Here is a 16,141-nt window from a genome sequence, read left to right as displayed (position 1 = left end):
GACACTTTTTTCTTAATAGACTGTAACAGCTACCAGGTCTTCACAAAGGTGAAGCCAAGTTAAAACAAAACAGAAAGATATTGATCTATATGCCCAGGACTCCCACATGGATTTGCTCTAGCTACTGCTTTCCTCTTATTCATTGTATCTAATCAAATACCAAATCTTCCTTCAAATATCTCTCAAATAAAGACCCTCATAATTCTCTCCAAGGCCAGTGACTTAGCTCAGGCCCTTATTATTTTTTATGTGGTAGCTTGTGATTCTTCTTTTGTGATCTGCCTGTTCACCTTCTTTACCCATTTTCTTCTTTACTAATTGGGACAGTTTGAAATGTATTTGCATAAGATAGAAAATAAAGATTAAAAAATCTTATAAAGCAATTTTCTTCATATCCTGACTGGAGTTCTTGTTCATTTAAAGCTTTGAGGGATATTCTTTCTACAGAACATCAAACATCAGGATGAAAAGTAAAAATTTACTCAGATTTGGAGCTTGCCACATATGGATGTTTGACATTCATTAAACTATGTGACAAATGAATGACTTAAATCTTACCTTTCATAGGGATGTGTGGGCGCTGTATAAACATAACCTGGGATTCACTCCCTTCATACTTAGGATGCAGACAGAAATGTTTTTAAATCCCCTTTGATTTCTTTTTTTATGAGGCTTACTTTTTTTTATATCGTTTATTTGAAAGCTGGATACTTTTTTTCCAGTTAATTATCTGCAGTCTCCCACTGCTTCTATCTTCAGAACTGACATAGAAGATAGAAGCATCGGGGTTTTTTTTAAACATTGGACACAGTTTTACAGTCAGAATTTTAAAAGTTCTCACATTTGCCATAGACGTTTTCAAGACATTATAAAGCACACTATAATTTAATAAATATTGCCTTTGTTTTTCAAGCTATTCTAAATATTCAAACAAGATTTTATTTTAAAATACATATTTAAAGCTTAGTGTATTTAATCATTAATTTCAATTATGTATGTAAACACACTTTAATCCTTAACAGTATGAGTGATTTCACTTATTAGTACGAAAGGCTTTTTATGATAATTCTAAAATTCATATTTATTATTCCTACTGAAAAGACTAGAAAGGAAGCCTTTAATCCTGCTTGCACAATATACTAAACATAATCCTAAAATAACTAGTAAATTAGTCCAGGTAACAGCTGATAATTGGTGGGAGAACATAGCCTTTTACTGAAATTGTGGAACACTGAGTAATTAAAAGCACGTCTTTGGCACAAAAACATGGCATAATAATTTAGTTTGTATGAATGCTTGTAATTTAATGGGCTGGTTTTACCCACCGTTACTTCCACATTATACAACTAAATGATATTAAATATAAATTGATAATGGAAATGACTACTTTTCACTTTTTGTTAGATAATAACTGAAAGAAAGGTATTATGTCTTAATATTTGTTTCTGCTCTAGAAGGAAAAAAATCATCAATTACACATGCCTTCTGTGTGTCACCATAGTCTTATCTTTTATGTGGTAGAAGTTACATTATGAATCTTGTCAAAAATAGACTGGTATCAGATGACACATCTAACTTAAACCCCAAAAAACATGTCCCTTGGCTTCATTTGACTTACTCTGGTGTTTCTCTAATATCCCACACATCATGGTGCTCTGCCCCTTCTGGAACCTCCTCTGGATTCCAGATGTGCTCACTATTTTCATCACTTGTTTGAGGGATGACTGTGAAGAAAGGGAAGATAAAGCTGAAGCTTTTGCCTGTTAGCCCCTTGAAATTGCTCCTGTTCTTCTTCACACTAAGTTTGGGATCACTGAAGTGAAATATTTTCTATTTGTAATCGCTAGCTTGTTTTTTGGTCAGGGGAAGCTAAATTCGGAACAGTTGACTTAAATTTTTTAATCAACACACAGCCAATACATTGAAGAGTTGTAATAATAATTGTAGAAAATTTGGAAAAGACATATAAGCAAAAAGAAGAAAATAAAATAATCTACAATCTAACCACCCAGAGATGATCAATGATAGCATTCTGGTGTACATCTTTCCAGTCTCTCTCTCTCTCTCTCTGTATATGTGTGTATATCTATATCTATATCTACAGAAATATATATATATGTGTACATACACATATAAAACATATAATATATAAATATTTAGTACATAAAATAACATACTGTGTATAAAATATATATTATATACAACATATAGGCAAAGAAATATTACACATTTTTTCAGAAACAAATAGGATCATATGTAAAATATTTTTACATAAAAGAACAAATCAAACATGCAATCAATCTGATTTGGATGGAAATATTTTATCTTGCCTTGTGTTTTACTATATAAAAGCCCCTTGATACCTTTTCCATGCAAGCCTGACATAATTCTTTAAAAATACTATCAGTGAAAGAAACTGAAAACAGTAGAGACAATGATCATTTTTAATCCATTATTTTCCTCATATAGACATGCGCTCTAAAGAAGATCTCTCTCATTTGTCCTTTATGTCAACTGAGCACATGCCTGGGGTTTCTACATGTCATCTTTAAATGTTTGAAAGTAAATAGGGGGCTCACACCAATGAGTACTTGCCAGAGCAGTCGCTGCCAGTGTCTTCGTCCCCGCAGTGAGCCACAGCCACCCCCTGCCTCCTCAGGAGTCCCTCCAATAGTAGCAGTAAAGTTTAACCATTCAGAGGACCTTCAAGATGGTGGAGGAGTAAGATGTGGAGATCAACTTCCTCCCCACAAATACGGCAGAAATACATCTACATGTGGAACAACTCCTACAGAACACCTACTGAACACTGGCAGAAGACCTCAGACTTCCCAAAGGCAAGAAACTCCCCATGTACCTGGCCGTGTGATTGAAAGGGTCTTGGTGTTCCAGCTGGGTGTCAGGCCTGAGCCTCTGAGGTGGGAGAGCCGAGTTCTGGACTACCAGAGACCTCCTGGCTCCACGTAATATCAAATGGCGAGAGCTCTCCCAGAGATCTCCAACTCAACGCTAAGACACAGCTCCACGCAACGACCAGCAAGCTCCAGTGCTGGACACCCCATGCCAAACAACTAGCAAGACAGGAACACAACCCCACCCATTAGCAGAGAGGCTGCCTAAAATCATAATAAGTTCACAGACACCCCAAAACACACCACCAGACGTGGTCCTGCCCACCAGAAAGACAAGATCCAGCCTCATCCACCAGAACACAGGCCCCAGTTCCCTCCACCAGGAAGCCTAAACAACCCATTGAATCAACCTTAGACACTGGGGGCAGACACCAAAAACAATGGGAACTACGAACCTGCAGCCTGTGAAAATGAGACCCCAAACACGGTAAGTTAAGCAAAATGAGAAGACAAGAAATATGCAGCAGAGGAAAGAGCAAAATAAAAACCCAGACCAAACAAATGAAGAGGAAATAGGCAGTCTACCTGAAAAAGAATTCAGAGTAATGATAGTAAAGATGATCCAAAATCCTGGAAATAGAATGGAGAAAATACAAGAAACGTTTAACAAGGACCTAGAAGAACTAAAGAGCAAACAATGATGAACAACACAGTAAATGAAATTAAAAATTCTCTAGAAGGAATCAATAGCAGAATAACTGAGGCAGAAGAACGGATAAGTGACCTGGAAGATCAAATAGTGGAAATAACTACCACAGAGCAGAATAAAAAGAAGGACACTACATAATGATCAAGGTATCAACCCAAGAAGAAGATATAACAATTGTGAATATTTATGCACCCAACATAGGAGCACCTCAATACATAAAGCAAATGCTAACAGCCATAAAAGGGGAAATCGACAGTAACACGATAATAGTAGGGAACTTTAACACCCCACTGTCACCAATGGACAGATCAACCAAAATGAAAATAAATAAGGAAACACAAACATTAAAAGACACATTAGACCAGATAGACTTAATTGATATTTATAGGACATTCCATCCAAAAACAACAGAATACACTTTCTTCTCAATTGCTTATGGAACATTCTCCAGGATAGACCATATCTTGGGTCACAAATCAAGCCTTGATATATTTAAGAAAACTGAAATTGTATCAAGTATCTTTTCCGACCACAACGCTATGAGACTAGATATCCATTACAGGAAAAATCTGTAAAAAATACAAACACATGAAGGCTAAACAATACACTACTAAATAACTAAGAGATCACTGAAGAAACCAAAGAGGAAATAAAAAAATACCTAGAAACAAATGACAATGAAAACACGACGGCCCAAAACCTATGGGATGCAGCAAAAGCAGTTCTAAGAGGGAAGTTTATAGCAATACAATCCTAAATTAGGAAACAAGAAACATCTCAAATAAACAACCTAACCTTACACCTAAAGCAATTAGAGAAAGAAGAACAAAAATCTCCAAAGTTAGCAGAAGGAAAGAAATCATAAAGATCAGATCAGAAATAAATGAAAAAGAAATGAAGGAAACAATAGCAAAGATCAATAAAACTAAAAGCTGGTTCTTTGAGAAGATAAACAAAATTGATAAACCACTATTCAGACTCATCAAGAAAAAAAGGGAGAAGACTCAAATCAACAGAATTAGAAATGAAAAAGGGGAAGTAACAACTGACCCTGCAGAAATACAAAGAATCATGACTGATTAATACAAGCAGCTCTATGCCAATAAAATGGACAACCTGGAAGAAATGGACAAATTCTTGGAAAAGCACAACCTTCCGAGACTAAACCAGGAAGAAATAGAAAATATAAACAGACCAATCACAAGCACTGAAATGGAAACTGTGATTAAAAATCTTCCAACAAACAAAAGCCCAGGACCAGATTGCTTCATGGGTGAATTCTATCAAACATTTAGGGAGAGCTAACACCTATCCTTCTCAAACTCTTCCACAATATAGCAGAGGGAGGAACACTCCCAAACTCATTCTACGAGACCACCATCACCCTGATACCAAAACCAGACAAAGATGTCACAAAGAAAGAAAACTACAGGCCAGTATCACTGATGAACATAGATGCAAAAATGCTCAACAAAATATTAGCAAACAGAATCCAACAGCACATTAAAAGGATCATAAATCAAGATCAAGTGGGGTTTATCCCAGGAATGCAAGGATTCTTCAATATATGCAAATCAATCAATGTGATGCAGCATATTAACAAATTGAACGATAAAAACCATATGATAATCTCAATAGATGCAGAAAAAGCTTTTGACAAAATTCAACACCCATTCATGATAAAATCTCTCCAGAAAGTAGGCATAGAGGAACCTACCTCAACATAATAAAGGCCATATATGACAAACCCACAGCAAACATCATTCTCAATGATGAAAAACTGAAACCATTTCCACTAAGATCAGGAATAAGACAAGGTTGCCCACTCTCACCACTATTATTCAACAGAGTTTTGGAAGTTTTAGCCACAGCAGTCAGAGAAGAAAAAGAAATAAAAGGAATCCAAATTGGAAAAGAAGAAGTAAAACTGTCACTGTTTGCAGATGATGTGATACTATATAGAGAGAATCCTAAAGATGCTACCAGAAAACTACTAGAGCTAATCAATGAATTTGGTAAAGTAGCAGGATACAAAATTAATGCACAGAAATCTCTTGCATTCCTATACACTAATGATGAAAAATCTGAAGGAGAAATTAAGGAAACACTCCCATTTACCACTGCAACCAGAAGAATAAAATACCTAGGAATAAACCTACCTAAGGACACAAAACTCCTGTATGCAGAAAACTATAAGACACTGATGAAAGAAATTAAAGATGATAGAAACAGATGGAGAGATATACCATGTCCTTGGATTGGAAGAATCAACATTGTGAAAATGACTATACTACCCAAAGCAATCTACAGATTCAGTGCAATCCCTATCAAACTGCCAATGGCATTGTTCACAGTACTAGAACAAAAAATTTCACAATTTGTATGGAAACACAAAAGACCCTGAATAGCCAAAGCAATCTTGAAAAAGAAAAACGGAGCTGGAGGAATCAGGCTCCCTGACTTCAGACTATACTACAAAGCTAGAGTAATCAAGACAGTATGGGGGGCTTCCCTGGTGGCGCAGTGGTTGAGAATCTGCCTGCTAATGCAGGGGACACGGGTTCGAGCCCTGGTCTGGGAAGATCCCACATGCCACGGAGCAGCTGGGCCCGTGAGCCACAATTGCTGAGCCTGCGCGTCTGGAGCCTGTGCCCCGCGACGGGAGGGGCCGCGATAGAGAAAGGCCCGCGCACCGCGATGAAGAGTGGCCCCCGCTTGCCGCAACTGGAGAAAGCCCTCGCACGAACCGAAGACCCAACACAGCCAAAAATAGATAAATAAATAAATAAATAAATAAATAAATAAATAAATAAATAAAAAGAAAAGAAAATCCTTTAAAAAAAAAAACTTTAAAAAAAAAAAAAAAAAAAAGACAGTATGGTACTGGCACAAAAACAAAGCACAAAACCAGTATGGTACTGGGAGAAAGAAATATAGATCAATGGAACAGCATAGAAAGCCCAGAGATAAACCCATGCACATATGGTCAACTTATCTCTGATAAAGGAGGCAAGAATATACAATGGAGAAAAGACAGCCTTTCAATAAGTGGTGCTGGGAACACTGGACAGCTACATGTAAAAGTATGAAATTAGAACACTCCCTAACACCATACACAAAAATAAACTCAAAATGGATTAGAGACCTAAATGTAAGACCGGACACTATAACACTTAGAGGAAAACATAGGCAGAACACTCTATGACATAAATCACAGCAAGATCCTTTTTGACCCACCTCCTAGAGAAATGGAAATAAAAACAAAAATAAACAAATGGGACCTAATGAAACTTAAAAGCTTTTGCACAGCAAAGGAAACCATAAACAAGACGAAAAGACAACCCTCAGAACGGGAGAAACTATTTGCAAATGAAGCAACTGAGAAAGGACTAATCTCCAAAATTTACAAGCAGCTCATGCAGTTCAATATCAAAAAACAAACAAGCCAATCCAAAAATGGGCAGAAGACCTAAATAGACATTTCTCCAAAGAAGATATACAGATTGCCAACAAACACATGAAAGGATGCTCAACATTACTAATCATTAGAGAAATGCAAATCTAAACTACAATGAAGTATCACCTCACACCGGTCAGAATGGCCATCATCAAAAAACCTACAACCAATACATGCTGGAGAGGGTGTGGAGAAAAGGGAACCCTCTTGCACTGCTGGTGGGAATGTAAATTGATACAGCCACTATGGAGAAGGGTATGGAGGTTCCTTAAAAAACTAAAAATAGAACTGCCATATGACCCAGCAATCCCACTACTGGGCATATACCCTGGGAAAACCATAATTCAAAAAGAATCATATACCACAACGTTCATTGCAGCTCTATTTACAATAGCCAGGACATGGAAGCAACCTAAATGTCCATCAACAGATGAATGGATAAAGAAGATGTGGCCCATATATACAATCGAATATTACTCAGCCATAAAAAGAAATGAAATTAGAGTTATTTGTAGTGAGGTGGATGGACCTAGAGTCTGTCATACAGAGTGAAGTAAGTCAGAAAGAGAAAAACAAATACCGTATACTAACACATATACATGGAATCTAAAAAAAAAAAAAAGGTTCTGAAGAACCTAGTGGCAGGACAGGAATAAAGACACAGATGTAGAGAATGGACTTGAGGACACGGGGAGGGGCAAGGGTAAGCTGGGACGAAGTGAGAGAGTGGCATTGACATATATACACTACCAAATGTAAAATAGATAGCTAGTGGGAAGCAGCCGCAAAGCCCAGGGAGATCAGCTTGGTGCTTTGTGACCACCTAGAGGGGTGGGATAGGGAGGGTGGGAGGGAGATGCAAGAGGGAGGAGATATGGGGATATATGTATACGTATAGCTGATGCACTTTGTTATACAGCAGAAACTGACACAACATTGTAAAGCAATTATACTCCAATAAAGATGTTAAAAAAAAAAAGAAAGTAAATAGGCATGCTAAACCCAGCTTACATTTGTTCCAACTGTTGCGGCAGCAAATGGAGACCCACATTAGGTGCAGAACATTATTTTGATTACTGTTAAGTGTTCCCAGAAATGCACCTGATTGTCAGGTTTTCAATTCTGCCAGTTCATTTGAAATGATCTGCTTCCATCTAGCATGGGTTTTGTAAAGCATAGTTACAGATTTATATATAATGTTTTACATATGACTCATTGTTCTTAGAATTTAGAGATTATTAGACCTACATTATCAGAAATACAGGCAGCACAGAAATACATCCAAATTTGAACTAGTCTTCTGTGAAGTGAATATCTCTTGAATAAGGCAAATAGACTCTTGAGTATGTAGAATAACTGAAATTTAAAAATTGTCCACTCAGACCTCATTTTAGTCATTATTTTAAACATTTTTCCAGACAAAATCTTTTACAATTACCTAAATTGATGAGAGTACTTCATTTCCTCTCCCTGTCCACCCTCTGGTAACTGTGATCATGACCAACAGAATTTCAGATTTCTATATTTTTAAAGATGTGAAAAATGTTCAACTCTGTGAAAATGTATAGGCCAAAATGCTGGGAAAACACCCAAAAAATATTTATTCTAGTTTACTGGACCCATGACTTTATAAGTTACCCCATGGGCTTTAATTTATAAGCTTTTCAACATAAGATAAAATTGTGTAGTTATTTGTTTCATTGTGTTCTCCAAAGGACTATTAGCTCAATGGGGGCAGGGACCCTTTCTATTTTGATCTCCATTGTAGTCTCAGAGATGATCATACTACCTGGTACATAATTAGCTCTCAACAAATATTTATTGAATGAATTAATGAATTCTGTGAAATTGCCAGAATATAGCAGCATAGAACGTGACGGAGTTAAGTGTTGTGGTAACTAGACCCTAAATAATAAAAAAGTTATCTAACCACATGTGACTTTCTTGGTTTTCCATCTCAGGAAATATGCCCAAAAATGTGAATAACTCAAGGCAAATTAATTTCCATTACTAGAAAAACAACTTACCTGCAACACTAGAGTAAAAACAACATCTTTATATGTAAATAGTTGTTCATCGTTCCCACAATTATTTGAGTTCATCTTTGATAAGCGCTAGTGTTAGTTAGTATTACTCTCCCTATAATTTTGCTCCCAAAGAAAAGATTATACTGATTATATTGATCTATATGCTTTATTAAATAACTTACCTTTAAGCGCTTCTCTTTTTGGTGGTCCAATATTCCCAGGACCCATAGCTCCCATTGCAGATGAACTATTTGACTGGAGGAGAGGAAAAAAAGTCCAACATTCTGTAATTACTACTTGTATAACTTACATGACCAGTAATACTTTAAATTTGATAAGCTTTCCATCTACAGTTTCATTAAGCTTCCCAGTTTAATTATCCATTGTTGTTATATAACCAAGAGACAGATGTCAAGTATTATTTTGAATGTGTTTTCCTTGTCCTTTCAAAAAGTATTTGCTTTAATAGACCCCAAGGCAGAATTGATCTTTGATCAGTGTAAATCCCCAGTTCCAGCCCAGTGAATCATGTATTCTTGGGGATAGGGGAATGAGCCACATTCATCTCTTTGAAGGTTAGAACCCAGTGTTAGAATAAGAGCATCGACCCCTTTGGGTTTTGGCAGTTGTCGGGTCATAGTTAGATGGGGGACAGAAGTATGGGAAAGTTTTCTAGAAATAAAAACAAACCACTAAATAGAGTCTAAGTATTTAGACATCAAACAACTCATTCAAAAGTCTTGATAATAGCTTTTACTTCTTTCCACTGTGGATATGAAATACTTCTTCATCCCATCACCTCATGACACTGAACTACTGGATTTAAACAGCAACCCCAAATTAATAGTGTCAAATACATGCTGAACCACTTCAGTCTTCATGCAAGTTCAGGTTTATTTTGCCATCTTCTGTACGAGCAGACATACCCCCTGTATGGGACAGAGACAGCAGACATACTGCCCCTGTCTCACCAGTAGAAGAACAGTTTTCTTTTTTCAGCTGAGTATAGTGGCAACCACCTCATTGGTCCCTGTCAGGAGTTCTTCGATACTTCAAGAAAATCCCAATTTTTTTTTTTTTACTAATTGTTCTTGCTGATGTCAGACTCTGCAGCTCCAATTCACTCCATTGCTGGCAGTCAAAACTTCTTATCGCGTGGTCCTGGCAAACTAGCACCTCCAACTCTCCTTTTCCAGGCCCCTGCCCTTATCTCCCAAGACTTCAGACAGGTACACAAGTTATAATGTCCTGTTTGGGCAAGAGGAATAGGGTCTGTCCTTGGAAGCTGGTGGAAAAGCTCATCTGTGTCCTTTTTATGCTAAATTATTCCAACAGCTATAAATTAGAAATTAATCTGTAACATCTCAACGGTTTCTGAGACAGAACTCTTGCTTTCCAAAAGGTGCTTCAAAAGTGCTATGTCGGGCTTCCCTGGTGGCGCAGTGGTTGAGAATCTGCCTGCTAATGCAGGGGACACGGGTTCGAGCCCTGGTCTGGGAGGATCCCACATGCCGCGGAGCAGCTGGGCCCGTGAGCCACAGCTGCTGAGCCTGCGCGTCTGGAGCCTGTGCCCCGCAACGGGAGGGGCCGCGATAGTGAAAGGCCCGCGCACCGCGATGAAGAGCGGTCCCCGCACCGCGATGAAGAGTGGCCCCCACTTGCCGCAACTGGAGAAGGCCCTCGCACGAACCGAAGACCCAGCACAGCCAAAAATAAATAAATAAATAAATAATAAATAAAATTAAAAAAAAAAAAAAAAAAAAAGTGCTATGTCTGCTGTTAAGGTGTTACAGGCATTTTTATGTGAAAATCCCAAGACAATATTCTGTACATTTTTTTCTTTTAAATCACTAAAGTCATATAAACTTGCAGTGCTTTTCTTAAGTTATTAATCACCAGAATATTAATAATACTAACAGTCAATCAGGGTAAAGCATTTTTTGGAACCTGAGGGCCTCTTGTTTTGTTGAGTGCTTCCTTCCACAGCAAATTAAAATCCATAGAAATAAAAACTTGAACATTCCTGACAAAAATTGGTATGCTTTCCATGGACAGTGATGATTGGATCAGTATATCAGAACAGAGGAGGAGTTTCAGTTTATTAACTTAATGAAAATAAATGATTAAAAATAAAATTTTCAAGTGAAAAGATGGATCAGGGTAATAAAAACATTAAAAACCATCTGGCAATTGTTTCTATAAGAATATCATTTCAGCCTCTACCATGAATCTACATCCAATTATCTGAGCAATTTATCATTGCAATTCATGCCACTTTGCAATATGTAAGAGAGTTAGAACATCCTTGTTACGTTGTCTGTGCAGAGTGGTAAACCTTATTTCCCAAGGTCTTAAGATCCCCTCGTGAGACAACATACTCTCTTCCCAATCTCCTATATTCTTAACAATTCTTTGTGGGGATAGTGTAAATAAACCAATGTGTATGCAACAGTTCTAAATGCTGTTTTCAGTGAGTGTATTTTCAAAAATACTTCGCTCTTGTAATCGTTCCACAGTTCCCAAGATTAATACATGTTAAAAAATGAAAAGCCGTTTCTCTCCTGGAAAATTTAATAGTTCATTACAAACATTAATTTTTCTCCCACTGTTCTGATACCCCAATTCTATATCCTCTAATGATATCTGTACTGTGGTGTCTGAATGACCACTTATCTCAAAATTGCTTATAGCCCAGATATACAGAATCATACATTATTATAGTAATTTTCCTCTATATATTGTACAATTTGGTAAAATGATTCTAGTCTCTCTATTCTCATAAGCACTCATCTTTCCCCTGGAAACACCTCTAGATGCAAATAAACATCTCCATACATAAATGCCAAAGGAAACAGGCTTTGTAACCAGGGGAAATTCTTATCTCTGAATCTGTTCTAGTTACAAGTTCCACTTCCCTTTATTCCAGATCGCTGTTTCTCTATATGACATACTTTTTTCTATGTGACATAACTTTACCTTTTCTATACTTTTTCTATATGGCATAACTTTACCTTTCCCAGGATTTATCATTCTATTTCAGCTAAGGTAGCAAAAACGAGTTTGCCTTCCCAAACTTATTGATATATTGCACTTAACTTTTTCTTCTGTGTCCTATTTGTTGTATATATTCAATGCTGTTACTAATGGCCTGCTTTTTCTTTCCTTCTTTGGCCTCTACTAAGAATTCTCCGACTAAAACTTCTTGGTTCCTAATCCTGGCTCCAAGCTGACTCAGTTCCCCTCCTCCACAAATTTTATTTCCATTGCATGTCTTATTTGATTCTGCCCTGTTCCACGTAACTTCTTCCTGGAGGGTGGAAGCTCATCCAGTGTCAATCTGGTTGACACTGGATTGGCTGCCTATTTAGATTATGCTACTTGTTTTTCCACACTATGGCAAAAACGAATTTGGGGAGGAGAAAATTGATATGTATGTTCATGGGAGATGGTTTATTCACGGTAAACTGGTCATGATAACAAAGAACATTAAAATAGTTTAAAGCAAATTAATATATTCTGCCATAGTACGAGACTTTTTTATATAAATTTATTTATTTTATTTATTTATTTTTGGCTGCCTTGGGTCTTCATTGCTGTGCGAGGGCTTTCTCTAGCTGCAGGGAGCGGGGGCTACTCTTCGTTGTGGTGCGCAGGCTACTCACTGCGGTGGCTTCTCTTGTTGCAGACCACAGGCTCTAGAGCGCAGGCTTCTCTTGTTGCAGAGCACAGGCTCTAGAGTGCAGGCTCAGTAGTTGTGGCACGCAGGCTTAGTTGCTCTGCGGCATATGGGATCTTCCAGGACCAGGGCTCGAATCCCGGTCCCCTGCATTGACAGGCGGATTCTTAACCACTGTGCCACCAGGGAAGCACCTATAGTATGAAACTTCTGCCGCAAATTTTGTTTGCCTTCACATAGGCAGTCTGATAGCCAAGGTTTGCTAATATCTAAGGAGGAGGAGAATGGAGAGCAGGGCGTTACATGGAAGTATTTTGAGTATTCTGAGCTTACTGGCAGTGACTGTGGAATGGGCAAAGGTCAATTCATGCAACTCTCCTACCCAAAATGAAGCCCATCTTGCTGCTGCAAGCCTCCCTGAGGTTCCCTGTCCTGACCCCAAATGCTATTCAACTAATTAGATTCCACAGCTCTATCTGAGCATGTAGCCGGAAGTCAATTTTAATAGGCTGAAGCTAGTTTGTCCCCTTATTTGGCTCAAAATATTTTCTGTTCTGCTTTCATGTGTAGACAAATTTTTAAAAATTAAGGGTTTGGGGGCCCTAATTAATACTGTCTAATTAAAATTATTTGTTTTATAGAAATATTGTCTAGGCTTAAAAATCCTAGCTACCACTCTTTGTAATGGTTGTCAAGCATTCTTTGGCCATAAATATAAATGACAAACATTTTGAAATGTGGCTATTGCTACCATAGTTACAGAACTCTTTTCTTATTCAGTGTTCAGGTAGTTTAGAAAAAATATAATTACGTTTGCTAGAAATGTACTAGAGGTTATACTCTCATGCATAATCAGTCCTGCAACCTCCTGTGAATGTATTAGATGACAGAGCCCTGCTCCCACAGCAAGGTTGGAACAAGTTGTTCAAATACAGTTTCACAACTTAGTGTGATCAGAACTAATTCATCTGTAGGTATATAACCACCTGTCCGGACTCAAAGTCATCCTCTTCCGGATAAAGCAGCTTAGAGAGAGCCTGCAGAGCTGAAACTGAGGAAATGGTTTCAATTTCCATGTTTTCGGATTCCATATTTTCAGCTTCTGCATTTTCAGATTCCATATTCTGAGGAAGAAGATAATCAGAAAGAGGTATTTTAGTCTTCTATTTTATTTAAGACATGAAGATTTTTCTAAATTGTCATATCTCCCGTCTTTCCCTGGGTCACTCCATTATCTCTTATTCCTCCTTGAAAATCCTTGTAAACTCCTTCAAATATATGTATTTTGCTGACGCACAGACCTGGCGCAGCAAGTAAACGCAAGTATTCAGCTTGCTTTATTAAAACTTCGTGCTCAATCTAACAAGCATTTCTTGAGCACCTACATAGTGGTTCTCAGATTTTAGTGTGTTTAAGAGTCAATTGGGGAGTTAGTTAAAAATGCACATCCTTAAACTCTACCCCAAGAGAAAGGGTATGTCAGTGTCACGTAGAATGTACATTATTATTTGGAAACATACTTTTGTGGACTACCTTTTCATCTGTCTAATATATGCTGTCTAGCTTGTATATTCCTATTCAGTGAACTGAAAAGGATGTTTGTTGGGGGGAATGTCTCAAGGAACTTTACTCATTTCACACTTTTGCCTCAGGCAGGCCGGTATCTTCTGCTTTATTTAAAATTTTAATCAACCCTTGATGTTGCCTTGCATTATATTGCTGTTTGAGATCTCTAGTGGGTTGGTTCATTAACTTTAGTGAAAGTTCACACAAAATAAATTGTTTTTTTCTGATTATAATAGTGATACTATATATGTCTATTGTGGAAACTTTAGGAAATAATACATTAAAAGTAGAAATAAGAGAATCACAACTACTTGTAATCCTACCAACCAGACATCAGTCTTTTAAATAATCTCTACCGTTATATTTGGAGTAGGAATTCAGGATCTTTAAAAATCTTGGGAGTGTCAAACTTTAATGAATAACCTGAATAAAGACTGTAGAATTAGGCCTATTGTTAGTGATTTGGGCATAAATATAATAGGAATCTTTTCTACACTTCTGCTGATATTTTTTGAACATTATTTTATAAAATTAATTCACAGGAAGCATTTCTTTAGTGCTTTTATTAAATGATCCACTAAAATTTTTGTGTTGTGCCTAGAATAGTAATACAAAGGAATTCTCAAAAGTGTGCTGGTACAATCACCTGTCAAAATCAATCTGCATGTAAATGGCGTTTTACAAATCTTTTGTTTTACTATTATATTTTACCATTATTTTGACTTTCCTTTTTAAAAGGAAAACTGATCTGAATGCTTATCAGAGATGTCAAGGGTATGAAACAAATGTTAAATTGCCCTATAGATCTAGCACAGAGGCAAGTATATCATAGTGGTTAAGAGTAAGGGCTCTGGAGTCATGTTGCTTAGATTTGTATCTATCGTTTACTTCCTAGCTCTGTGACTCTGGGCTACATCTTTTAAACTAATAATGATGTCGAATAACTTAATGATAAAACTCATTACATTGAAAACTCATTAAATTGCAAAAGGTGAAATAAGAGCCGATTAAAACAATCTTCTCTCACAGTATGGTCTGGTTGTCTGCTATGGAAATGAATAATTGACACATTAAATTAAACAAAGAGGCTTCTGTTTATATTTTTAAAGTCCTAGCTGATTATGTGTTCATTATATATTTACTTAACATTAAAAGCAAAAAGTTTATTGAAACATTTTCTACCTTTGACAGTGAAAGGGAAAAATGGATCCAGATATCAGATGCAATGATATAAATGGTACTTTGAGTTGAGATTGTACAATGAGACTTTTAAAAAACAAATATAGCCGAAATTGTTTTACTATTCCAGCATTACCTACCTTACAATATTGTTGTGATGGCCGTATTATGCAACGTAGGTAAAAGAGTTTGCTAAAATATGAAAAGCTTTATAAAAATATCATTATTATTTGGCACATAGTGCCAGCACCCACAGGTACACGATGATGAGGCTTGCTAGAGCTTAATGGTGGGCTGGTGAGAGGGGAAGAAACTGGAACCAGTAGAACTAACCCAGAAGGAGGGTATTCAGAAGTGCCAAATATAGCATCTGAGTTAGCAATCAGAACTGCTATTCACGCGTGCTCATGGGCTTGGCAGTGACATGGCAGCGAGAGTCTCAGGACGTGAGCAGTGTTTCGGCAGAAAGGTTGAATAGCCATGGTTACAGGGAGGCCTATTTAGGTAAAGTAGGATCCTGGTCCATAGGTGGGGGTATAGGAGGCAGGATGGGGTTCTTGAGTATTATGGGGGAGTTGGCAGCTAGAGGAAGGTTCAGAATAAGGCAGGGCTCAACAACACAGCTAGAAAAGAGAAAAGGAAACAGGCACTCCATCAGAGGCTTTCTAATGTCCC

At 37.3% G+C, this 16,141-nt stretch overlaps 1 protein-coding gene across 2 annotated transcripts in view; it reads right to left on the bottom strand.

The window, feature by feature from the left end:
- DNAAF6 (dynein axonemal assembly factor 6) overlaps positions 1–16,141 on the bottom strand; it is a 45,157-nt gene that overhangs the window by 25,450 nt on the left and 3,566 nt on the right. For both annotated transcript variants that reach the window (XM_007188433.2, XM_057538399.1), the window contains exons 2-4: positions 13,708–13,845; positions 9,228–9,300; positions 1,619–1,724 (exon numbers count right to left, since the gene is read on the bottom strand). In XM_007188433.2, coding sequence (XP_007188495.1) covers positions 1,619–1,724; positions 9,228–9,300; positions 13,708–13,842 — 314 coding nt within the window. In that variant the 5' untranslated portion in view covers positions 13,843–13,845. The remainder of the gene's footprint in view (positions 1–1,618; positions 1,725–9,227; positions 9,301–13,707; positions 13,846–16,141) is intronic.

Source organism: Balaenoptera acutorostrata, chromosome X (genome assembly GCF_949987535.1).
Source record: "Balaenoptera acutorostrata chromosome X, mBalAcu1.1, whole genome shotgun sequence".
NCBI classification, from domain to species: Eukaryota; Metazoa; Chordata; class Mammalia; order Artiodactyla; family Balaenopteridae; genus Balaenoptera; species Balaenoptera acutorostrata.
The sequence above is the reverse complement of the archived record's forward strand: the minus strand, read 5'-3'. Positions and strand labels throughout refer to the sequence as shown.